Source organism: Mastacembelus armatus, chromosome 3 (genome assembly GCF_900324485.2).
Source record: "Mastacembelus armatus chromosome 3, fMasArm1.2, whole genome shotgun sequence".
Lineage (NCBI taxonomy): Eukaryota > Metazoa > Chordata > Actinopteri > Synbranchiformes > Mastacembelidae > Mastacembelus > Mastacembelus armatus.
In genome coordinates, this window is record NC_046635.1 from 4,508,246 (window position 1) to 4,531,207 (window position 22,962).

At 41.4% G+C, this 22,962-nt stretch overlaps 3 protein-coding genes across 5 annotated transcripts; 1 reads left to right on the top strand and 2 right to left on the bottom strand.

The window, feature by feature from the left end:
• Positions 1–78: 78 nt before the first annotated feature.
• Positions 79–4,125, bottom strand: afg2b (AFG2 AAA ATPase homolog B). The gene is made up of 11 exons (XM_026320415.1): positions 4,014–4,125; positions 3,192–3,811; positions 2,913–3,098; positions 2,300–2,584; positions 2,042–2,227; positions 1,626–1,796; positions 1,271–1,480; positions 940–1,167; positions 685–819; positions 432–557; positions 79–303 (listed from the first exon to the last, which is right to left on the bottom strand). The coding sequence occupies exons 2-11, from the start codon at positions 3,783–3,785 to the stop codon at positions 163–165; spliced, it is 2,262 nt and encodes a 753-aa protein (XP_026176200.1). The 5' UTR covers positions 3,786–3,811; positions 4,014–4,125; the 3' UTR covers positions 79–162.
• A 1,079-nt stretch (positions 4,126–5,204) lies between these two features.
• Positions 5,205–18,127, top strand: nnt2 (nicotinamide nucleotide transhydrogenase 2). 2 transcript variants are annotated; one of them, XM_033325005.1, is made up of 22 exons: positions 5,205–5,221; positions 5,910–6,078; positions 6,789–7,018; positions 7,150–7,349; positions 7,447–7,534; positions 7,633–7,721; positions 7,817–8,004; positions 8,462–8,595; positions 8,702–8,893; positions 9,438–9,588; positions 10,402–10,563; positions 10,706–10,816; positions 10,897–11,042; positions 11,276–11,471; positions 12,330–12,563; positions 13,079–13,239; positions 13,583–13,762; positions 13,839–13,998; positions 16,256–16,337; positions 17,120–17,238; positions 17,515–17,630; positions 17,733–17,879. In XM_033325005.1, exons 2-22 carry the CDS (start codon positions 5,949–5,951, stop codon positions 17,877–17,879), a joined length of 3,216 nt encoding a protein of 1,071 aa, XP_033180896.1. In that variant the 5' UTR covers positions 5,205–5,221; positions 5,910–5,948. The 2 variants fall into 2 exon arrangements, with proteins under 2 accessions (XP_033180896.1, XP_026175898.1); XM_026320113.1 differs by lacking the exon at positions 5,205–5,221 and having other exon boundaries at positions 5,949–6,078; positions 17,733–18,127.
• On the bottom strand, positions 18,066–22,091 carry dtwd1 (DTW motif tRNA-uridine aminocarboxypropyltransferase 1). 2 transcript variants are annotated; one of them, XM_026320115.2, is made up of 5 exons: positions 21,854–22,091; positions 20,296–20,611; positions 19,975–20,112; positions 18,652–18,940; positions 18,066–18,511 (listed from the first exon to the last, which is right to left on the bottom strand). In XM_026320115.2, the coding sequence occupies exons 2-5, from the start codon at positions 20,551–20,553 to the stop codon at positions 18,282–18,284; spliced, it is 915 nt and encodes a 304-aa protein (XP_026175900.1). In that variant the 5' UTR covers positions 20,554–20,611; positions 21,854–22,091; the 3' UTR covers positions 18,066–18,281. The 2 variants fall into 2 exon arrangements, with proteins under 2 accessions (XP_026175900.1, XP_026175901.1); XM_026320116.2 differs by having other exon boundaries at positions 21,745–22,091.
• Between the last annotated feature and the right edge of the window lie 871 nt (positions 22,092–22,962).

The window sequence follows — 22,962 nt, forward strand, 5'->3', positions numbered from 1 at the left end:
TGAAAGTGAATGCCTAATAGAGGTTTAAAGCCCACAGTGAAAAAAAAAACAAACAAGAAAAAATACCAGACATCAAAAAACAGGTCTTATTAACTTTATTTCTAAAAATATTCTGCGCAATAAAACAGTTTATCAATCCAGAGGACTTGGTCATAATATTTGTCATCTGGGTGGTGTCTGATAAAATGTGCGGATCTGCTGGGCAGTGATAGAGGGGCTCGTTTTGCTGAGTGACTGGAGGAAATAGGTGTATTTGATGACAGAAGCCTCCATGTTTTCCTCCTGTAGTGCCAACAGGGCAGCCTGAAAAACAAACAGCATTTTTCAGGTACTCCTTCTTTATCCATTTGTCTATTTCAACATTTAGGAACTGAATTATATTTTATAGCCAGATTCAAGACAATAAAGCCTTCATGTGTCCTTTACATTACCTCTTTACACAAATTCTCCAGGTCAGCTCCAGAATAAAGCTCAGTCTTTGCAGCTAGTTCCTCCAGACACACATCAGCACCCACGGGCATTGATTTTGTACAGACCTGCAGGATGGCAAGCCTAGCCTACACACATGAAATGACACATGTACAATGTTAACTGGCTTATTCTGTCCTTCTAAAATCTTCTTATGCAGCTGCTTTTATGTAATAACATTTTATATATTTTTTTTCCATATGGGAGATAATTAACCTGCTGGTCAGGTGGTGGAACATAGATGATGTGGTCCAGTCTGCCAGGTCTGAGGAGGGCACTGTCTAAGCAGTCAGGTCTGTTTGTGGCAGCCACAATCATCACATCTTTGTTGCAGACATCCTGGCAGTCCAACTATCGGAGAATGAAAAACAGCTTATAGCACAACATGTCCACTAAACAGCTTCATACTCATCACATGTTGTTTTTATGTGATGGAAGCAGTGAGAGTCAAACATTTGCAGAGTATCTAACCTGTTCCTGTGTGTGATTCTCCTCTGCTCCCTCTGCCTGGAGGATCCTCGCAGTCCCTCTCCTTTCCACCATCTTCAGGCCAATCCCATCCATTTCATTCAGGAGCACAGACAGGAGGCGTGTCTGCACGCTGTTAGGTGTCCGACTGTCTGACCGTGAGCCAATCAGAGAGTCAATCTCATCAAGGAACAGGATGCAAGGAGCACACGCCCGGGCCTGACGAAACAGCTACATGTGGACCGACGGGGTTAGGGTTTGTGAATGAAGGAGACAGGAAGATATTGTACAAAGACAACATCTATTTAAAGAAAAACATAGTACTGTACTGTACCTGTGCTAAAGCCTTCTCTGAGTCCCCAACATAGGAGGAGTAGAGGTCAGCACCACTAACGGACAGAAAAACACAATGCGAAGAGGTTGCTGCAGCCCTGACAAGTGTTGTCTTTGCACATCCTGGAGGTCCATAGAGCAGCACACCACGAGGACGACGCAGACCCAGATGAGCAAAGGCCTCTGGGTATCTCATTGGCCACTCGATACTCTTTGATGTTTAAACACAAGACCAGAAAAAAGGAGGACAAATAAAATCAATTAATTCTAATGTGAAATGTTTTATTTTGATTTGCAGGGAACAGTTCACCATTGAACAAGCTCAGTTGCATTGTATAATGCAGACAAACATTTACCTGTCTCAGTTTGAGCTTGACCTCATCCAGGCCTCCTATCTGCTCCCATGACACTGGAGAAAGGTCTGTTCTGCCCAGGCTGCTCCGCAGGCAGGAGGGACTCACAGATTTTAGAGCCTCCTGGAAGTGTTTCATACCTACCACCTGCTCTCCAGATCCCTGCAGACAACACTGTCCAGAAAACACAAGAAAAAAACGTAATCAGAAATCTACATTCTGAACAAATTACAGTTTCACACTTACACAAAGTTTAGATCAATATATTGAAGACATGATGAGTGAACTACAGTCCAATGTAGATATATCTTGACAGAAGGAGCTACACGTAGATCTGAAGGAAGCTTAAATGTTTCCTTAGCATCAATAAAATATTAATGTATTTTCTATATAATAAGTGACTTAATTAGGGTATTTACCTTTGAGTCTTCTCGTATAGCATGCATAGCAGCCTCCCTGCACAGAGCACTGAGGTCTGCTCCTACATAGCCATTAGTTCTCTGTGCCAGCTCTGTCATGTCCACACTGGGACATGTGGGCATCCTTGCACACAGAACAGAGAGGATGGCCTTCCTCTGCTGCAATGTGGGAGCTCCAATGACAACCTAGAGTAAAGATGTAAAATTTAGAGCGTTGAACATTGTTATGTACTAGGTTAGATATTGCCTCCTCTGTACCTCTCTGTCAAATCTTCCAGGCCTACGAAGTGCTGGGTCTAAGCTGTCTGGTCGATTGGTGGATCCAATGATGAGGAAGCGATTAGACTTATTCATCCCATCCATCAGTGTGAGAAGCTGAGCAACCAGGCGGTTCTCTGGTGCAGCTGAGCTGGTTCTCCTCGGGCACAGAGAGTCCAGCTCATCTAAGAACAGAACACACGGACCCTCTTCTGCTGCTGCTCGAGCCCGCTCAAACAAAGCCCGCAACATCTCCTCACTCTCGCCTGGCCGTGGTCCCACCACCTAAAAGATTCACAAATCACTATTTTGATTTCAAAGAAGGAGAATAGGTCCAATATTACAGTTGACAAGTTATGAAGTCGGCTTTGTTATTTGTCACAGTGAGAAATATCACAATAAGAACATTAATCCTGAATTGAAGATGTGAAGGAGACCGGCTTCCTAAACACAATACTTGCAAGAATACTGACATTCTTAAAGTCAGAAATGTCAATGAACAGTAACGTTCAGTCAATGGTATTGACAGAAATGCATTGCATGCTGTATTAGACTACATCAGTTTTAGACAGGTGTACCTAAGAAACTGCCACCTTAGTGAATATTTGGTTACCTCTGGCCCTCTGGCAACCACCAGGCTGGCCCCCACCTCTCCCACCACTCTGCGGACCAACAGGGTCTTGCCCACACCTGGAGGCCCCACTAGGAGCACACCTCTGGGACATGACACACCCAGTGAGCTCAGTGTGCCTGGATAGAACAAGGGCAGCTCCAGCATCTCTCTTAGCAAGGCATTCACCTAAAACACAGTACAAAGACAAATACTGGTGTCATATAGTTGTGATAAACTCTGGATGAACACCAATAATGTTATTACAGTGAAAACACACACCTCCTCCAGTCCTCCCAGGGGCACAGCGTGCTGGTCCTGCAGTAGACTCTTGTAATGTTGGACCGTCTGGACACCAACTATCTCAACACCAGTTTTTGAGGTGATTAATCCAGAAACGGCTGAATCTGGACTGACGTTCTTCACAACAACATATTTTATCTCTGTGTCAAAATCCTCCAGGTTTATCACATGCTTCTCGTGGACAAATACACCTTTCAGCATATCTTTCACAAGCTCGTGAACAATTCGAGGAGCTGTGTGTTTCTTAAAGTCAGCACTCTGGACTACTACATTTATCTTAATGCCTTTGAGTTTGAGGCAGGGCACCGGTGTGAGCTGACTGGGGTCCAGGTTCAGGAGTTTGCATGAGTTAAAGATCAAACTGGGTGAGGAACATTTCAGGTCCATCTGCAAAAAGCCCTCTGCTAGGTCAGGCCGGGGCCAGGCTGTGCACAGGCAGCTTCCCCCAGGAAGAGACACCAGGAGTGGGGAGCCCACACTCAGACCCAGCACCGACATCAAGCCTGGTCCCAGCCTGCACCTCTGAGAGCCTCGATCTGATGGATCCGCAGACATCAGCCTCACAGACGTCATTGTCCATCAGCAGCCACTGACCACACCTGCCAGTCCAATACAGAGAAGCTGTAATGTTAATGTTGTCTTTGCTTAACACCCACTGAACTGTGCTATTCCACACAGATCTGACAGTTATAACACACACGCGCCGTGGAAATAAGAGTGAAGCTAAGTCATTGTGTCATTACTGTAGCTGCAGTGTTAGCGAGACAAATTTTCTTTCTAACCAAACTGCCCCTCACGTACCAGATAAAGGTTGACTCTCCGGAGCTGCTGCTAAAATGCTGTGAATATTTCACCCGGAACAACAGAGATCCAGCCAATGTTTATAAAATCCACGTGGCTTTAAAAATTGATGGCCAACCAAAACCTTGCCCTGTGCGACGCGGAAACTTTCTGCTTAGCAGCTTTTTCTGTTACTATAAATTTACAAAGTTTACAATAATTTGTCAAAAAAACAGCCATGCTTTCCTTCTTCCTATTTGTATGTATTGCACAGGACAATGTTGGACCACGGTCTATAGGACAATGAACGTTGTATTTTTTCGTTCGTTTCCGGTTGTAGAGTAAAGTAAGCAAATACGTTTTATTCTGAAAGAGTTAGAAAGAGATGGCCCACCATGGATGTATTATTCTTTAAAAGCCACTGAGCTCAGTCAAAACAAAACAGCAGAGTGGGGGGTGTTTTACCTGGGTCCATAACCTGCCCAGCTGCACCGCCACTGAAATCAAGGAAATAGTCATAATCGTCCAACAATTGGTACATTTCTCCGGAGCTCTGGCGCCACCTTGTGTCTAGAGAAGAAAATGCATAAACCCTGTAGTCTACAGAAATAAAAAAAAAACATGATATTGCTCAGTTATTTGTGTGGCCAATATAATAAACATCATTTACATCATTTTTGATTTGAAGCTGAGGGGCTATGGCGACACCGTCAATGTATACCTTTTACCTTTTACCGCTGCATATCTTTTTATACCTTTGCATATTTTTTTAAACCTTTGCATATCTTTTTATACCTTTGCATATTTTTTTAAACCTTTGCATATCTTTTTATACCTTTGCATATTTTTTTATACCTTTGCATATCTTTTTTAAATATAATGAGCAGTGTGACTCGTTCTGATGTCCACTCATGTTAATGATAAGCGTAAAATACGTTGAGACAGCCTTTAATGCGCAGATAGACAATCTGTGTTTTACGCAGCGGCTGCGGGGAGGGTGGTCAGGAGTGAAGTCACGTGGCTTTCTATTTATATAAATAGTGCCTTGGTGGTGTCGAAACTGTGGGAGGTTGTTTGTGTCTGTTTGTAAGGAGGGCGAGGGGATTTCTTCTTCTACGTCTTTTTCTTCTTCTTTTTTTTTTTTTTTTTTTTTGGGGTGGGGTAGGACTTTGCGCAGGTGACCCCGCTGCTGAGGGAACGTTGCCCCGTTAACCTGCTCTTTCAGAAAGGCAAGTCCGTGAATATTAACGCCGTCTTTCAGTGTGTGAGTAAATTGGTAAACAGGAGGTGGGAGGGGGAAGAGGATTGGCTGTGATTCAATGAATGAATCGATAAATGAATGAATGAATGAATGAACTGACTGTTTAGCAGGAAATTAGCAAATAGTTTAATATAAACAACTGGTCTGGCTCAAACATCAAATAACCAAGCAGACTAGTCCAAGTGCCCACAGTGTGTGTTTTTTTTTTTTTTTTGTTAAGGAAATTGTGTGTTTCAGATCAATATTTGTAAACATCACATTTTAACAGTTTATGTAAGGTGTTCCATGTAAATAGGTCCCCCCCCCCCATTTCATCACTGTGTATGTGACTCCTGATTTCTCTGCCCACTTCTCTGTGCTCCTGCCTACAACACCCAGGCCTGGCTTGGCACAGTTTCCCTCTGTGCCGTCATAATCCAGATCTCGCGAACAAGCCCGTAGTGTGGTCAACCCTAGGCCCTGTGTGCGCGTGTGTCCTGCAGAGCAGAAATGTCACTGCTGTCTGTAGGCCTTGCAGCACGGACAGCCTGAGTGTGTGACTGGGGGGGGTGTCAGGACCTAGTTGGGGGGGATTATAATGTTCTGTGTTATTTAACAGCAGATGGAGGAGTATTAACTTATCATCTACCTCTGCTTATTTGTGTTTATTTTTTAAGAACCTAAGGATAAAGTCTTAGGGCAGACGCTCAGTGGCCATGTCGAGCCTCCTGCGCTGCATCTCCAGCTCTTCTGTCATTTTCTTCCACCAAGGGGCCCGTCAGAAGATACCTGGGAGGAGGCATTTCAGGACTTTCCCTGTGTTATGGGACCAAAAGGCCTCCAGAGGTAGGAAATGTGCAGCTCTACTAAAATCTCTTTGCTTAACCTTAGAGACAGGCTGGGTCAGCATTTCTTTGACTTCCTCAAGGACATGCTCCTTCCACACTGAATAGTGGGGAAACTGTTTGTAGCTGGTCCATAGACTTCGTCTCAAATCAGCTGTGAATCAGGCGGTAAGTTTGCTCACTGAGCTGCAGGCGCTAACATGTGAAAACATGTGGGAGGTCAGTTAAAGGTGACATGTAAAAGTGTAACTGCAGCCTGGCAGATTCTGTTCAGTCGTCGGCTAATGGAGTCAGTGGTGCTGACTCGAAGGGCATTTGTCTCCAGGTTTTGGTGAAAGTGTTACTGAGTGCTTTTAAGTTTGAATTTTGAGTGTGTCTATGTGGGAGTGCAGGCCTGGTCTGTGTTTGCTGGCTCTGAGCCAGTCACCTGCTAATAATGTCTCCATGGTGGCGAGGTCACTGTGCCATGTATGGAGAGAAATGTGTAATCTGACACTGTTCCCATCCACACAGTCTTAGCTGTACGTAAATGCTGTCTTGTGTTGCACAAAAATGCAAAGACACACAAGCCATCCAGTGTTTAGTATAAACTTAGTTATTTTCTTTGTATGACTGGTTCTAATACAAAAATGTTCGTTATTTAAAAGTTTAGATCATTCTGTGGCTTTTTACATGCGGCAGACTCAGCTATCAGCTGCTTTGTGTGTTCAGGTGTGCTCTACAAGGACGTGGTGGTTGGCGTTCCAAAGGAGACCGTACAGAATGAGCGTCGTGTGGCGTTGTCGCCTGCGGGAGTGCAGACACTGGTCAAACAAGGCTTCAAGGTCCAGGTGGAGAGCGGCGCTGGAGATGAGTCCAAGTTCTCTGACCAGCAGTACAAAGATGCTGGAGCCACCATCACTGATGTCAAGGGAGCCCTTGGCTCAGATTTGGTCCTCAAGGTTTGTAAACATCTGCTGTTTGATTTGCTGTTTGATTTGCTGTTTGATAATACCGTTTGTTTGTTTGAGTCTAGTGAATTTCTCCTCCTGAATTTCCACTCAGAACTTGTAGTGTGCCTCTTCTGCTTTAGGTCCGAGCCCCCAGTCTGAATGAGATAGACCTCCTGAAGCCTAAGTCCACCTTGGTGAGCTTCATCTATCCAGCACAGAATTCTGAGCTAATGAAAAAGCTGTCGGAGAGACAGAGCACTGTGTTGGCCATGGACCAGGTGCCCAGGGTCACCATCGCACAGGGCTATGATGCACTTAGCTCAATGGCTAACATCGCTGGGTAACAAAAAATATATATTTACAAGCAAATACACTTGTTTGTACCTGTTCAGGAATGTCTACATATGGTAAATGCTATATGAATGATTGTTTTACAGGTACAAGGCTGTGGTTCTGGCTGCAAACCACTTTGGGAGGTTCTTCACTGGTCAGATCACTGCTGCAGGAAAAGTCCCTCCAGCAAAGGTAACAGCAAGTCAACATGAGGGATTTCCATCCCACTCACAGCGTTCCTGTCCTGTTGGTGTCCTTCCTGTATAACAATATGTTTCTGGTGTACACAGGTCTTGGTTATTGGAGGTGGAGTGGCTGGTTTAGCAGCAGCAGGGGCAGCCAAGTCAATGGGAGCCATAGTCAGAGGATTTGACACCAGGTATGTGTGAAGAGGGACATGAGTTAGACTGCAGAGTGAGTGATGATGGTTGTGAGGATCCTGATTTTGACAATAACCTGTTACTTGACTGTCAGGCCAGCAGCCCTGGAGCAGTTCAGGTCATTTGGGGCCGAGCCTTTAGAAGTAGACATCAGAGAGTCTGGCGAGGGGGTCGGAGGTTATGCCAAAGAGATGTCTAAGGAGTTCATTGAGGCTGAGATGGCCCTTTTTGCCAAGCAGTGTAAAGAAGTTGACATTGTCATCAGCACTGCCCTGATTCCAGGTCAGTGAAACCACATTTACACTGAAATCTTCCTCACTTGTCTTTCAACTTTGGTGATGACAGCTGTGTTGATCAAAATGGTTTTACAGAGTAATACTGAACCAAATGAGTGATTATGAAAGGCATTATCTGTAGTGATGAGTCACTTCAAAGTCAATTTACTTTACAGTTGAAGCACAACTACTCCCAATAGTCCACATCAGCATCAGTTGACAGCTAAATAAAAATCCCTACCTGTCTACAACAGACAGGTGAAGTTGTTCAAAGCAGCTACAGACTCAAATCTTCGTTGTTGTAAAATGTCAAGTTTACTAGACACATGACATTTCTTCTAACATAACTCAGACTCTTGTCCCCCTTGGTGCGTTAAGTGTATTGATTCCTCTTTTATGTGGTTTTGTTTCTTTTTATTATTTATTTTATTTGACATGTCCCTCTGTTTGCTTTTCCCACACAGGGAAGCGCGCTCCCATTCTTATCAAGAAGGAGTTTGTGGAGTCAATGAGAGATGGCTCTGTGGTGGTGGATCTGGCTGCAGAGGCAGGGGGTAACATCGAGACTACCAAGCCTGGTGAGCTGTATGTTTACAAGGTGAGCTTTCTGCTCTGCTAAGATAAAATAAGTCTTGTCTTTCTGTTTTTTTTTTTTTGTCTTTATGTAGAATTTACATATTGTATGCTTTTCTTTTAATAACTAGGGAATAACGCACATCGGCTACACAGACCTGCCCAGCCGCCTGGCCTCCCAGGCCAGCACTCTGTATTCAAATAACATAGTGAAGCTGCTGAAGGCCATCAGCCCGGACAAAGAATACTTCCACTATGAGCCCACAGATGAATTTGACTATGGTACAATTGACCATGTCATCCGTGGGACTCTTGTTCTGAAGGTAGGTCTTTATTTGTTGTTGTATATCTGTATATAATATCTGTTGACTGGGAACCTCCATCTTGGCTGCCATCTGTCCCACTCAGCACAAACTAACAGATCCTGTCGTGCTAGGATACTGCACCAAATAAGTACTAACAACCCAGTTCCATCTGGGAATAGCTCAAGCTGGATCCCAGCAAGAATGTTATGAATGTTTCAAAATATACTTTTCCGGGAATTTTGGCTTTGACACATTGTTTAAGGCAGAGAAAGCATGCAACCTCAACAGGACATATCAGTTTACCCCTTGTTAAACTAAGCATTATTGAGGCCCCTTAACACAGAATTTATCTTACAAAACCACTGCTAACTGGTTCGTGATTGCTGTTTGTTCAGTGAAGCCTCCGATACAGTCCATGAGTTTGGAGTTTGAATGCTCTCACCATTCAGGAGAGATCTCCCACAGTGCAAGACTCAAAAGTCTTGATGTCTGTTTCGCACGCAAAACTCTGGGCTTTATCCATGTTCTCACACTGGTCCTCTTTTGTGTTTTGTGTATCCAGGATGGCAAGAACATGTTCCCGTCCCCCCTCCCTAAAACATCACCACCAGCCCCAGTAAAACAGAAAACAGTCGCAGAGCTGGAGGCTGAGAAAGCGGCGGCAGTCTCCCCTTTCAACCGCACCTTGACCTCTGCTGGCATCTACACTGCAGGTCAGACAAGAATACTTGGATCCCTTGAGGAAAAAAAATCTGTACATGAAGTTTGGCACAAATTAGTGAAGTTATTTTTTTTTTTTAAGGTATTTGTAAAATATTTTCCCCACTTCTTTTTAATTGAAGAAAAGATATTAATTTGTACAATTAACCTGATTGAAATTTAACCAGTAATGACAGGTGAGCACACTAAAATAGTCATACATATTATTATGATTATTATAATTGATTATTCACTTAATTGTCAAACAAAAATACCAAACACTGTGATGATATAAGCGTCTAAATGTTAAGACTTGTTGCATTTTCATGTCTTACATCAAAGAAAGTGGTTTGTGTTTTGGTTTTGAACTTTTGTCTTGAACCCGGATCCACCCGGACTTGAAAATGTCTCCTCGAGACATAATTTCATTTTATTTACCAAATGATTATAGAAAATTGTCTCTAGAATAAATAATAATAATTACAATTGTTAGTTGTGGCCATAGTTCCATATGGTACCTCTTTTGGAAAGTTTTTGGTCTTTTTAAAATTTGTTTTCATTGGCAAGAGCATTAAAAAAAAAAAATTCTTAGAAGTTTGAATGTAGACACTTATTGTTCCTAATCAGAGCTAAGCATGACCTGAGTTCAGTTCTTTGAAGTCCCAGAGAAACTATGAGTCATCATACTTGCATAACCTCTTGTGAAAGTGCAGACATTTTTTTTTTTTTCCCCCCTGTTCATTTATTCCATTGCTTGATGGTAAACTGGAATATGGAAACTGTACAAAGGCATATAAACATAACACAGCTCTGCTGTCTGTCTGTAGGTGTGTCCACCTGTCTAGCACTGGGCATCATCTCTCCAAACGCAGCCTTCACTCAGATGGTCACGACCTTCGGCTTGGCAGGGATTGTGGGATACCACACAGTGTGGGGCGTCACCCCCGCTCTGCATTCACCGCTCATGTCTGTCACCAATGCCATCTCAGGTCGGGAGTCAATATCATCATCATCATCAAAGCTTTATTGCAGACACAGTCCAGAATCCAAAATTCATACAAATGGAGATGGTTATGACGAAATTTAGAAACAGTCCTGAAATGACTCCTACTCATTTATCATCTTTGTCAGGTCTGACAGCAGTAGGAGGCCTGGTGCTGATGGGTGGAGGACTCACACCCTCCACCCTGCCTGAGAGTCTTGCCCTGGCTGCTGCCTTTGTCTCCTCCATCAACATTGCCGGTCTGACATTCAACACTCGAACCCAAAAATAACTTGACAAGATCCACTGTCTGCTGAATCCAATGAATTTCTGTGTGCAGGTGGCTTTTTGATCACCCAGAGGATGTTGGACATGTTCAAGCGTCCCACTGACCCTCCTGAGTACAACTACCTGTATGCGCTGCCTGGCGCTGTGTTTGTTGGAGGATACGGAGCTTCAGTGGCAGCTGGATACAGCATTGAGCAGGTGGCAGCAGATGCATCTCAGCATTTCACTAAAACGTGTTGCTCTTAATTTATTTGGTATTTTATGATGATGGTTGCGTTTTTTTTGTTTGATTTTGATCAGTTCAGCCCAAATGCCTAGTTTTTATCCATAACATTAAGTTTCTATTTAATTATTCCTTCTGGATGATCTAAGGAAAATGTAAGGACATTACACTTTCTGTTCTACAGAATAAGTCTCTGTTTTCACCTTAGATGATGTACTTGGGCTCAGGCCTGTGCTGTGTCGGGGCGCTGGCAGGCCTCTCTGCCCAGAACACCAGTCGCTTGGGGAACGCCTTGGGTATGATGGGAGTGGCAGGGGGCATCGCTGCTACCCTTGGTGCCCTCAAACCCTCACCCGAGCTTCTGTCTCAGATGTCTCTGGCCATGGCCACTGGAGGAACCCTGGGTAGGTAGTTGCATTTGAGATACACATGATTACAGGTTATGATTATCTGGTTAAGAAACTGTTTTTTGCAAGCAGTTGATAGACAGGATTATTGTGGTGCAGAATCCCCACTCTGACGCTGATTATCATTCACTGCAGCTCTGCCTAGTTTAGTTCAAGGACAGTTCTTTTTGCTGTTTGCAATCTAAACCCACCAGGAACCATGCTGTGTCATGGCAACGATGCTCAGTAACAATGAGGCATGTTGGGATTTCAATTTCCAACTGAAAAGAAGTGAAACTAATAAAGCTTGGCCATGGTGTCTTTGAAGTCCTGCAATTTGTTTAGAAACTGCAGACCCATCATGACTGAGTTGCATTAAGTTTGCATGTGTCTCCTCTGCTCTTTGAAGAGTGTGAATCTTTTGCCTATTCATAACAGAGCATCAATCATTCTGTCCAGATACCGAGATAAGTGGTTTTCATCGTCATGTGTAATCGTTCTACGTGTTAATCGCAATTTATGGAAGTGTGATGATAAATGCTGTTAAACAACACACACAGGCTGCAGAGCGTGAGGGTCTACTGGACATTAAATGAGTGGCTCTGTTTTTTGCCAAAGACACATTCTTAACTTAGGGCTCATTAGGTCGGCTTTGAAGAGCAGGGCCAGTAACTGAAAGCAGGTGTCTGCCTTTAAACAGTTTGTGCTTTTTTTTCCCACTTTATCTTTTTTCTTTGTTACATGTTCTGTCTTCAAATTCAGCCAATATGCATGAGAGGTTTGGTATCTGGTGTTTGACATAGCCAACAACTAACTCACCAAGAGTTACTGAAATCTGTCTTTCTTCACGGTATTGGGCTGATCTTTCAACTGCAGGTCTGACAATTGCCAAGCGTATTGAAATCTCAGACTTGCCACAGCTCGTGGCAGCCTTCCACAGCCTCGTGGGGCTGGCAGCTGTTCTCACGTGCATCGCAGAGTTCATGATCGAATACCCCCACCTGGACACTCACCCAGCTGCTGGTGTGCTCAAGACTGTGGCATATCTGGGCACCTACATTGGAGGCGTCACCTTCAGTGGATCATTGGTGGCCTATGGGAAGCTTCAAGGTTAGTAATAGATTTTTACCTAACAATATATGTGCAGCTTCCTGCAGTATATAGTATACACAACAATTATACAGATATTGTTCATGTGATAAACCTTAAAGTCAGACTGTGAGCATGAAGGGCACCACGCTTCCTTTTTTTGCTGCCATATGACCAGCAAGTATAATCATTGCCCTTCATTTGAAACGCTGGTATCTATATAAACATACCAGGCTTTACTTTCTCTGGTGCTGATTGTCTTTCATCTGATTAAAGCCAAAGATCCTGTGGTAAATCCAGGTCTGAACATGGGGTTTTGTGTACATATGTCAGCAATTACAAATTTACATTTCAGTGCAGTGATCAAGATGAACATATAAGAATGTTTCTGGTAATTTGTGGGTAGCACAGGGCGGTGGAGGGCTGCAGTCTGGACAGATTGTCAGACACATCATTAGAGGATTCAAAGACACTCAACTGCTTACAGTTTATTTTGTCAGATTGTTTCCTTTAGCCTTGCATGTTTTTGGTTGTAGGCGTCCTGAACTCTGCCCCTCTGCTGTTGCCGGGACGACACGTATTGAATGCCGGTCTGATGGCAGCGTCGATGGGTGGCATGGTTCCCTTCATGCTCAGTTCCAGCTATGGTACTGGCATGGGATGTTTACTGGGAGTGTCTGGGCTTTCCACTGTTATGGTGAGTTTGAAATATTCACTAAGCAAAAACATAAAAATGCACATCAGTTTTAAAATGGTTTTCGTCCTGTTTAGTTTTAGGCCACAATGGCCTTCAATCTTTTAGATACATGGATTCAATGATATGTTTACTTATAACAAAAGATGGTACCTTGTACCACTTTTACTCTACCCAGAGTGAAGTTTGATGATATAATGATGAAAAAGTTTAAACTCTTGGCTGTTAAAGATGAGTCAGAACTTGAATATAGGTATTTTGCATCTTGTTTTAGATGTAAGCCTGTTTTAAAATGGTTGAATGATTTTAATCATTGCTTATTTTATTTCTGTACTTCTCCCCACAGGGCGTAACCCTGACAGCAGCCATCGGGGGCGCTGACATGCCTGTGGTCATCACTGTGTTGAACAGCTACTCTGGATGGGCGCTCTGTGCTGAAGGCTTCTTACTTGACAACAATCTCATGACAATTGTTGGAGCTCTCATTGGCTCCTCTGGTGCCATCCTCTCCTACATCATGTGTGTGGTGAGCATCTAGCCACGTTTGAACTTATGCAGTGCACTCACTATAGTGAACCTGAGTTTTGTTCTCTTCTTCCAAGGCTATGAACCGCTCCCTGCCCAATGTGATCCTGGGTGGGTACGGCACCACCTCTACAGCAGGCGGCAAGCCCATGGAGATTGTTGGCACCCACACTGAGGTCAACACTGACCAGACCATTGACATAATAAAAGAAGCCAACAGCATCATCATCACACCAGGTACATAAGACATTTACAAATACTGTCCATTAGGTATTTATAAGGCAAAAAATATACGAGGAAATCTTTAGTGTAACTCCTTCCAGTCATGCAGCAAAGACTATAAATATAATAAATATAAACCAAAAAACTCATAAATGTATTTTTCCTGCTAAAATAAGTGATATAAGGGACTCTTATATCACACATAAGGTTTATGTGCAACATTTAGTCTTTTGTTAAATGACCGCTACATCATGTAAATTTAAAAGTACTAACTCGAGCTCAAACTTAGTGCAGCAGCACCAAGAATTCTTTTTATATCATACAATCTTCTTCCTTCTCCCAATTATTTTCATTTTCAAAGCTGTAATCTTATATTTTACATCTAAATGACAATTTATCAGAGCCACACGTAGGTCTTAATCTGTGCCAATATGGTGCCTCTCAACTATAAAAACAAAAACTATACATTAACACACAGATTTCAAGCTATTTCCTGTTCTTTATTAACTTAAACTTAAAAAATGAAGTGAAAAGCATACTGGGTAATTAGAGCATGCAGTATAATCTGTAACAGGGAGGAGAAGGTCAATCAGTACATGTCTGTGTTGTGCGATATTAAACAACTTGATATTAAGTGAGTTATTATTTTACAAATGTTATGTGTGCTATTGACCATGAACCATTATTATTGTGTATGTTACCTGTTGACCTGTACCTGTTGAGACATTAATTCCTGAGTGTCAGTGCTGCAAATTAGATGGTGATGTAGGCCGTTCAGATGGACATTTGTGTGTGTTGTACAGAGCAGTCTAATGATTTTAAATTATTGCCATAACATTTAATATCATACATATTATTCAAAGTTGAGGCTAGTAAGCCCAACAACTTAGTCTTTGCTGCCGAAGGAATTTTGACCAGCTATTAACTCTAAGGGTTCTTTTTATATCAGGTAGTAAAAGCATCTCCCCCATTACACAGTGATCAAAAAAAAAAGTGGATCCAGGTATAAAAAGAGGTTTGGATTGACATCAGAGAAAAAAAGTGTAGCACAACCTTTAATAGAATCTCTCATCACTGGACAGCATGGATCCTCTTCTGCACTCCAGCTGCAGCTTTTTAGACTGTCTGGATCAATAGCATCAAATGTCAGCATCCGTTCTCCTCTGATTAACATCACCTGACAAAAAGGTTGAGACTACTCTGCCAATATGGGAAGAAAAAAATGTTTGTGCAGCGGCTCTGGAAAAGTAAAAATAGCTTGGAAATGGTCAGGACCTCCGATTGATGTAGGAATTTGCAGAGCTAAGAATATTGAAGCAGGGTGACCACAAGAAGGCGCAGTTTGCCCACAAATGATCCCACAGCCACTTGGTCTGATGTGACACAATTTGAAGTGACTGATATTCTTGAGTGAACCACGATGGTTTTATGTATTTATCTGAGATAACAAATGCATATTTACCCATTAAATAGAAAAACCCCAACTTTTCCTACAAGTGAATAGTTAAGTGGCCTGAGCAAGACGACTCGCTCTGAATAACTCGATACTTGGACTGCTGTTGTTTTCCAACAGCTCCAAACCAATGTAAGGACAGATGTGTGGGCCAACATGCTGCTTTGATTAGAGAAACAGTGAAAAGTCATAAGCGCTATTGAGTCCAGACTCAAGACGTCTCCATGCACTGTCAACAACAAAGCACAGCAGTGAGGAAGCAGAAGGCTCCGGTTGTCTGGGGAATTAGAAGATACGGGTTATGGACGACTGGTTTAAAAAAAAAAAAAAAAAACTTGATGAGGGGTAATGCTGAACTCTACAAGATACCTGACCACCAGGGTTAAAGAGGGGTTATGCAGACAGGGAAAGGAGGTCTTTGCACGCAGGGGAACCAAATGCACCCCACATATGTGAAGGGTTTTCTTAGAAAAATGTCCCTCAGACCAATGAACCATTGTGATTTAATACAGAAAGGAGACTTGTGGTGAAGGGAGAGGAGGACAAAAGAAAGGACTAGAGGAATAACTGGCTTGTTGTTGAAGCCCTTGTGGAGTGCTGTGTTTTCATTTAAGAATGAACACTGTCAGATACATGTTCCAACTGGGAAATAAGGAAAAACACAAATCCAGAATACGAAATGATTGGATTATAGATTCACTAACGGTTTACAGAATCACTGGGTACTTATCAAATAATGATCCCAATATGAATAATAATTTTTTTTAGACTGTTATTTATTTTCTGTTCTTATTTAATTTTATTTTTTTGTGTACACAGGCTGGGGTCTGTGTGCAGCCAAGGCCCAGTACCCAATTGCAGACATGGTGAAGATGCTGAGGGAACAGGGCAAGACTGTCAGGTGACTATCTACACCACGCTCTTCATTTTTAAAACTAGATTACGATTTCTGTCCTCAGGTGGCTTCAGACCAAGAGTCTACACTCACTGGACTTAATTTTTCACTGTGACCAAAAAAAACCAAACAAAAACCTGATATTTGCATTATCCTATGATGCCAATGTAACAAAGTACTTTTTACACAAACAATGCCAGGAGAATACATGTACTTTAGTACAAGCTTAAGACACTTAAGGATTTTACTCCACTACATTTACATGACTGTAATTAACCTTTAGTTTTCAGATTTTACATATTAACATAAATTCAAATGTATTTTTAGATCCACTGTCATAAATTACTTAACAGTATATAAAGTAGTAAATATTAGCTTAACCTCCACTAGTTATATGAAAATACTACTCACGTGTATCATCAAAAAGTATGATACATAATATAACACTGAGATGTGTGGTGAGTCATTTCATATTAACTTTATTTAATATGATGGCATAAAACCCCTGAGACAGTCCATTGTGTACGCTGTTAATTTCAGACTTTTACCTGGGTGGGATTTTAAATGAATTATTACATTATAATGTTGCTGTTTCTTTTTCTGAATATTTCTCCACCCACCACTTTTTTTTTTTTTTTTTTTTTTTTTTTTTTTTTGATGCATGTCATAACAAATCTGAACTTCAAAAGGGATGGGTGCATTTTTCACCCTTTCAAGAGAGTACTGAGCTTTCAGCACAAATCAGTAACTGGTGATGAGCAGTAATATTTTAAATCCATTTCCAACAGATTTGGTATCCACCCAGTTGCTGGTCGTATGCCTGGCCAGCTGAACGTCCTCTTGGCCGAGGCTGGAGTTCCCTATGATGTGGTCCTCGAGATGGATGAGATCAATGAAGACTTCCCAGGTAAACTTCATTTTTCTAGAGAGATCTGTTACAATATTTACTGTTCACAGTTGGGCTGTGTGATAACCACACTCCTGCCCTCTTGATCCACACTCGGCTCAGCCTTGTGTTTTGTGTCGATATATAGTTAGACTCTTGTTATGTTTATGACAGAAGGGGGTAAGTGTTGTGCTGGAAAACCCAATAACACTAGTGAGGACAAGTGCACCAGTGTTTTGCTAGCAGTCTGTGTTCATGTGTCTTGTGTATGAATGTATAATTATCTGTGGCCAACAGAGACAGAGTTGACGCTCGTCATCGGAGCTAATGACACAGTGAATTCTGCAGCACAAGAAGATCCCAACTCTATAATTGCTGGCATGCCTGTCCTGGAGGTGTGGAAGTCCAAACAGGTTGGTTTATCTTTTTTTTTTTTTTTGTTTTGTTTTTTTAATAATCTAAAGTTTTTGGCTATGTGGTACAAAGAATAACATGCATTTTAAATTTCACTCTAGGTGATAGTGATGAAGCGGACCTTAGGTGTGGGCTATGCTGCAGTAGATAACCCTATTTTCTACAAGCCCAACACATCAATGTTACTGGGAGATGCCAAGAAGACATGTGACAGCCTGCAAGCCAAGATCAGAGAGACGTACTATTAATTACCACTCATTACTATCAGATGCTGTAGTTCTTGATTACAGAGGCAGGTTGACATATGCTATATATCCAGAAATGAATGTCAAGATACATATTTTGGATAAAAGATTTATTGGGTCTGCAACAAATGTGATTCTATAACAGAGATGCACAAGATTTTTGAGATGTTTTTTGTTTTTCGGAAATAACGGACATGAAATACTCAAACAATAATGTAATAATGATTTGTAAATAAAAATATTTAAATGTATATAAAGTCAGTTTCTTTGCACATTGTTAAATTTTAGGTTTTCAAATGTAAATAGTCAAATCAAAAAGTGCGAATACCACAAAAGGCAGTAAACTGAACATACTAGGGCTTAGAGATGAAACAGTACAGTTTGTAGCACATTCGTTAGCACTTCTCAACATTTTCCAACAGACATCTTGGCTTTGTTGACAACTGAGTGCAGGTAGGAGTAGAAGAAGAGAAGATTATCATATTCTCCATTGTACTCCTGAGCGAGGCAGTGCACATGGAAGTCCTTGAGAAAATAATAAATTGCCTCGATAGTAGCTAGGTAGGTGTCTGGTTTGCCCTTCTGATGGCGCCAGAAACATGTTTTCCTCATCTTCAGCTCTACCTGAAGCAAATCTGGAAAAGAGCAAATGTATGTCATAAAACACCAAAGACGACAGAGTTAGATCATGTTTAATGGTGTCATGGGTGAAGTAATAATCACTAGCAGTTAGACATCTTTGAAAAGCTATACAAAGGCAATTTTTTGTGATTACCTTGCAATCTCTCATCTGTACTGATCTTGTTGGTCTGGTTCCATGTGCTGTCAATGAAGACCACCCTCTGTAGGGGATACACCCTTGATCCCAAGCAATCTGCTTCATCTGTGGTGCCTGCTTCTGGGTTCTCTGCAGTGTGTGTGGCATGTTTAACATCCTCCGTTTTTAGTTTCTTTATGCAGGGTTCACTGGAAGATTGATGGGGACTGCTTTGAATCCTGTCCCGCAAATATTGCATCATGTCTTGAACTGAGACCGCTCCTGGACCAGGGAACACTAACACCACCTGGAGGGAGCAAAAAGACACACTGAACACACCATCATGCAAACCAAGAGTGGTGTACTACAACTGTCTTAATGTTTTAAACATGGGCAGAAAATTGCAAAAACACAGATCAAGGAAAACGTATAAAAACATTTCTAAATCTCTGAATATTCCCAGAAGTACAATGGCCTCAATAATTGTCAGACTGAAGAAGTCAGAAACCATCCGGACATAGCAGAGCTGGCCGTCTGGTCTAACCCAGTAACCAGCAAAAAGAGCCTTGGTTAGTTAGTGAGGTGAGATTCGATTCGATTCAATTCAATTCAATTTTATTTATTTGTATAGCGCCAAATCACAATACAAATCATCTCAAGGCACTTTACAAAAACTAAAACAAAAAACCCAACAAATCCCTTATGAGCAAGGACTTGGTGACAGTGGAGAGGAAAAACTCCCTTTAACGGAAGAAAAAAACCTCCGGCAGAACCGAGCTCAGTTTGGCCATCTGCCTCGACCGGTTGGGGTGAGTGGATAGATAGAAAAGAACAGCAACAATAAACAACAAATAAACAAATAGATACTAAGAACACAATGATCTCACCAACAGAACATCAGAACTCCAATAAACTGCTCAAATTAAAGTGTACAAAGATTATAGGAACAAAAAGTGCTGTGCTTTTATGAGATTTATCATAAAAGGTAAAAGAACACAACCCAACAGCAGAAATAACATGAAGATAAAGAGTACTTGATCTGAAACAATTAGTGGTTTGATAAATAGAAAACACTATGCAGGTATTTTTATAAAAACATTCTAGTTTCTGTTTTGGCTTGTTATTGAAGATTTAAATATGTTTGGCTTTAGGACTGTTAAGCACACACACAGTAAAGCAGCTGAAGGCAGTTGTCACCATCTCTTCAATTAATTAATGACTTAATCTACAAAATATTAGGTAGATTGATAATTAAAATAATCATTAGTTGCAGTCAAGAATACAAACTCAGACTGACACAAAATGTATGTCTGTTCTGTCATGATAAAGCAAATGGCTAACCTTATTCTTCTCAAACTCAGGTATGCAGGGGAAGGTGTATATCGTGACATCACTGGGTGCGAGGAGCTTGGCGTGGATCGCTGTACTTTTGCCATCTGTCTCATTTGGATGCTTGATGATGTCTATCTTCACAGGAAGCTGCACACAATGTACAATATGTGGAGTGAGGTCTACAGAAGTTACAATTCAACCAAGCTGTGTGCACAAGCTCATAAATGTTACATAAAAGACATGACTTAACATTTTCCACTACACTGCAGAAACTCCACAGCTGAAGGCCTCCCAAAAGAACAATCAAGTGAGTCCCAACCTTTTACTGACCTTGATTACAGGGATTTCTTGCAGGCTGACACCAACTAATGAGCAGCATGTGTAGCAAAAGAACATCCTTGATCCTCCACATTTAGGGCACTTCAACCTGCCTCTCTGCTGCGCTTCCTCCAGAACGGCATGTGATGCCAATTTTAGACCTTGGAGAGGCTGCTTGGAAAGCTCACGAGTGTCTGCTGGATCACTTGAGAGTGTTGTTTTGTCACGGCAACCAGGATGGAGACGCTGGTCCTGATCCAGGCTGCTCATGCTTGGTCTTTAAATGCTGACAGGCTAGTGCTGGGATGTGTGGGCCCTACACTCAGAGCTGAATGACAAAACAAATGATGCAAAAATCAGCGGCCAGAAACAACGCAACATGTACATGATGGCGGGTTGCAATAATGTGGAAAAGCCATTAAACAAGTGAGGGGTTGTTATTAAACAGGTCATACAAAAAGACAAATTAGTTGAATTGAGTTGTGAAGGAGAAACTGTGTATTTTAGCATAACATTAATATTTTGATGATGCTAATAATAATGAATGATCACTTCTGACCTCACCCATTCCTTGTTTATATATTAAAGCATCAACGTTCACACTCAACATGAACTTCCCTTCAGAGAATAGTAAAGTTTATCTTAACTCATCAACATTACACTGTGAGTCAAAATATACCGATATATAATTCTGTCACTGTTTCCAGTTTAAAAAACAACAGTGCAACATTAAAAAAAAAAAAGAGGGCGGGGGGGGGGGGGGGGGTCGCCATTTGTCAGTCAGTAGGCAGGCTGTTGACCTGACATTAGATGCATCACTACCATCATTACTGATAAACAACTAAGTTCTTTTATTTTAGAGTTAAAGCTTTACTTTTTACTTTATACTTAACTTAACAATTCTACTCAACTATAGAACAGGGAAATGCTTTTTACTGAAATTCATAAAGTGGACATCCTTATATATACACCACCTTATAGGTAAAGATTTTTTAAATACAAAACACAGAGATGACCTGATTAATCGTGAACCAGGTATGGTTCATGGTTCAAACATCAAACATTAAACATCCTTACAAAATAAGAGGATTTGGTGTTTTTGTAATTTTTTATTTAATGTTGAGGTTGACAATAGCATTCTGGCAACCATTTAGTTATCCTTAGTGACTAAAGTACCTCTGTTTGAAGTTTTATAAACCAAACAATTTATAAATGAAGAAAATACTTTTCAGATTATTACATAATAAAAGTCATGATGTGGTTTAAGCTGAAACAGTATAATGCTGATAAAACAGGACTATTACTCAGTGTTGAGTACTTTTACTCTGAATACTATACAAAGTTTAAGTACATTTTCCACATTACTTACATAATTTCACTTAAGTAACAATAAATACAGGACCTTTGTTTGTTCTACTTTAACAGTGTAAATACCCACAGAGGTAAACAACGTAAACAAACCTCGGACACCGTGAGAAACAGCTCAGCAGCACAACAGACCAAATGGACGGTAGACCTTACACAGCGGCGTTACACACCCGGACGCACCGAGGCTAAACAACAACATTACCTGATTCATTCTGAAGCGGCTAACGTTAGCCTCTGTTAGCAAGAGTCAGATCCGATCGACAACGCCTGCAGCTTCGGCTGCTAACACACAGACACACACAGACACACACACACTTCACAGTGAAGCTGTATGCTACACGATCACACAACACAATCGCGGTTAAAACGTGTCTATTTCGGTAAATGTGTACACACACACACACGTGTATACGTCTGTGCCGTTCAGCCAAATGACGTAGAACGAGTCTTCTTCTACGCCGGAAATGCAGCTCTGAAAGGATATTTGTGCTTTTGTGCAGATATTTTGACCTGTTGGTGTGACGCACTGATTTCTTTCTTTGTTTTCACCACAGCCTTCAAACTGCCATCTACTTTCCATGTGGATGAAAATTAATACTGAGCTCAAATTAATTAATGGTAATTAATTGAAATTGAATTAAATGGTAATTCAGTTCAGTCTAATTGTCTAATTATCATGATTTAGTTCCTGGGACGCTCTACAACCATTCCTCTGGTGCCCTTTAAAGTCATGTTGCATTAGCAAAATGCATGTTTCTCAGATATTTCTCCAATGTGTCCGACCAAAGAGAAAACTAGTGTGAAATATTAATATTAATTTGTCTTGCTCAAACCCAGATGTGCCTGTGATGTGAAACAGATTGTTTTATTCCAGATTTGAAAGATACCTGAGCTGTCACACTTTCAATCGCATGCAGACATGCACGGCAAACAGATGTGTATCGAATGAGACTCCAAGTGTTGGTGATATTAGATTACAAACAATCTGAAATCTGCCAAATGTGTGCCAGATTGATTTGATAATCATGACAGTAAAACACAGTTTATCAATGTTAGTCATATTATTCAAGCCAGACGTAGCTACAGTATCGTCCCTGCAGGCTCTGCTATGCAGGATTTACTGCAGAAGCCTTTTTTTTTTAAATTTCTTTTGCTCCAAAGATTCAAGACAACTCTGGTGTGTAGAACCATACAGAATGTTTTAAATGTGAAGCTTTAGTTTCCATATACATAACCTCCTGATTATGTCTTACACTGTCTTTGATCTTTATGCTCTGTATTGTCTTTGTAGCTATAGACACAACATGATGC

Bases quoted from the DNA above. Each gene is read 5' to 3' on its own strand.
- afg2b (XM_026320415.1), bottom strand. From the start codon at position 3,785: ATGACGTCTGTGAGGCTGATGTCTGCGGATCCATCAGATCGAGGCTCT. The intron at 1,481-1,625 runs GTAAATGTTTGT...TAAACATCAAAG, and splicing joins TCAAGCTCAAACTGAGACAG to AGTATCGAGTGGCCAATGAG. The intron at 1,168-1,270 runs GTACAGTACAGT...GTCCACATGTAG, and splicing joins CAGAGAAGGCTTTAGCACAG to CTGTTTCGTCAGGCCCGGGC.
- nnt2 (XM_033325005.1), top strand. From the start codon at position 5,949: ATGTCGAGCCTCCTGCGCTGCATCTCCAGCTCTTCTGTCATTTTCTTC. The intron at 7,350-7,446 runs GTAACAAAAAAT...ATTGTTTTACAG, and splicing joins TCAATGGCTAACATCGCTGG to GTACAAGGCTGTGGTTCTGG. The intron at 13,763-13,838 runs GTGAGCATCTAG...TCTTCTTCCAAG, and splicing joins TCTCCTACATCATGTGTGTG to GCTATGAACCGCTCCCTGCC.
- dtwd1 (XM_026320115.2), bottom strand. From the start codon at position 20,553: ATGAGCAGCCTGGATCAGGACCAGCGTCTCCATCCTGGTTGCCGTGAC. The intron at 20,113-20,295 runs GTCAGTAAAAGG...CATTGTGTGCAG, and splicing joins AAGAAATCCCTGTAATCAAG to CTTCCTGTGAAGATAGACAT. The intron at 18,512-18,651 runs GTAATCACAAAA...GCTCTTTTCCAG, and splicing joins TACAGATGAGAGATTGCAAG to ATTTGCTTCAGGTAGAGCTG.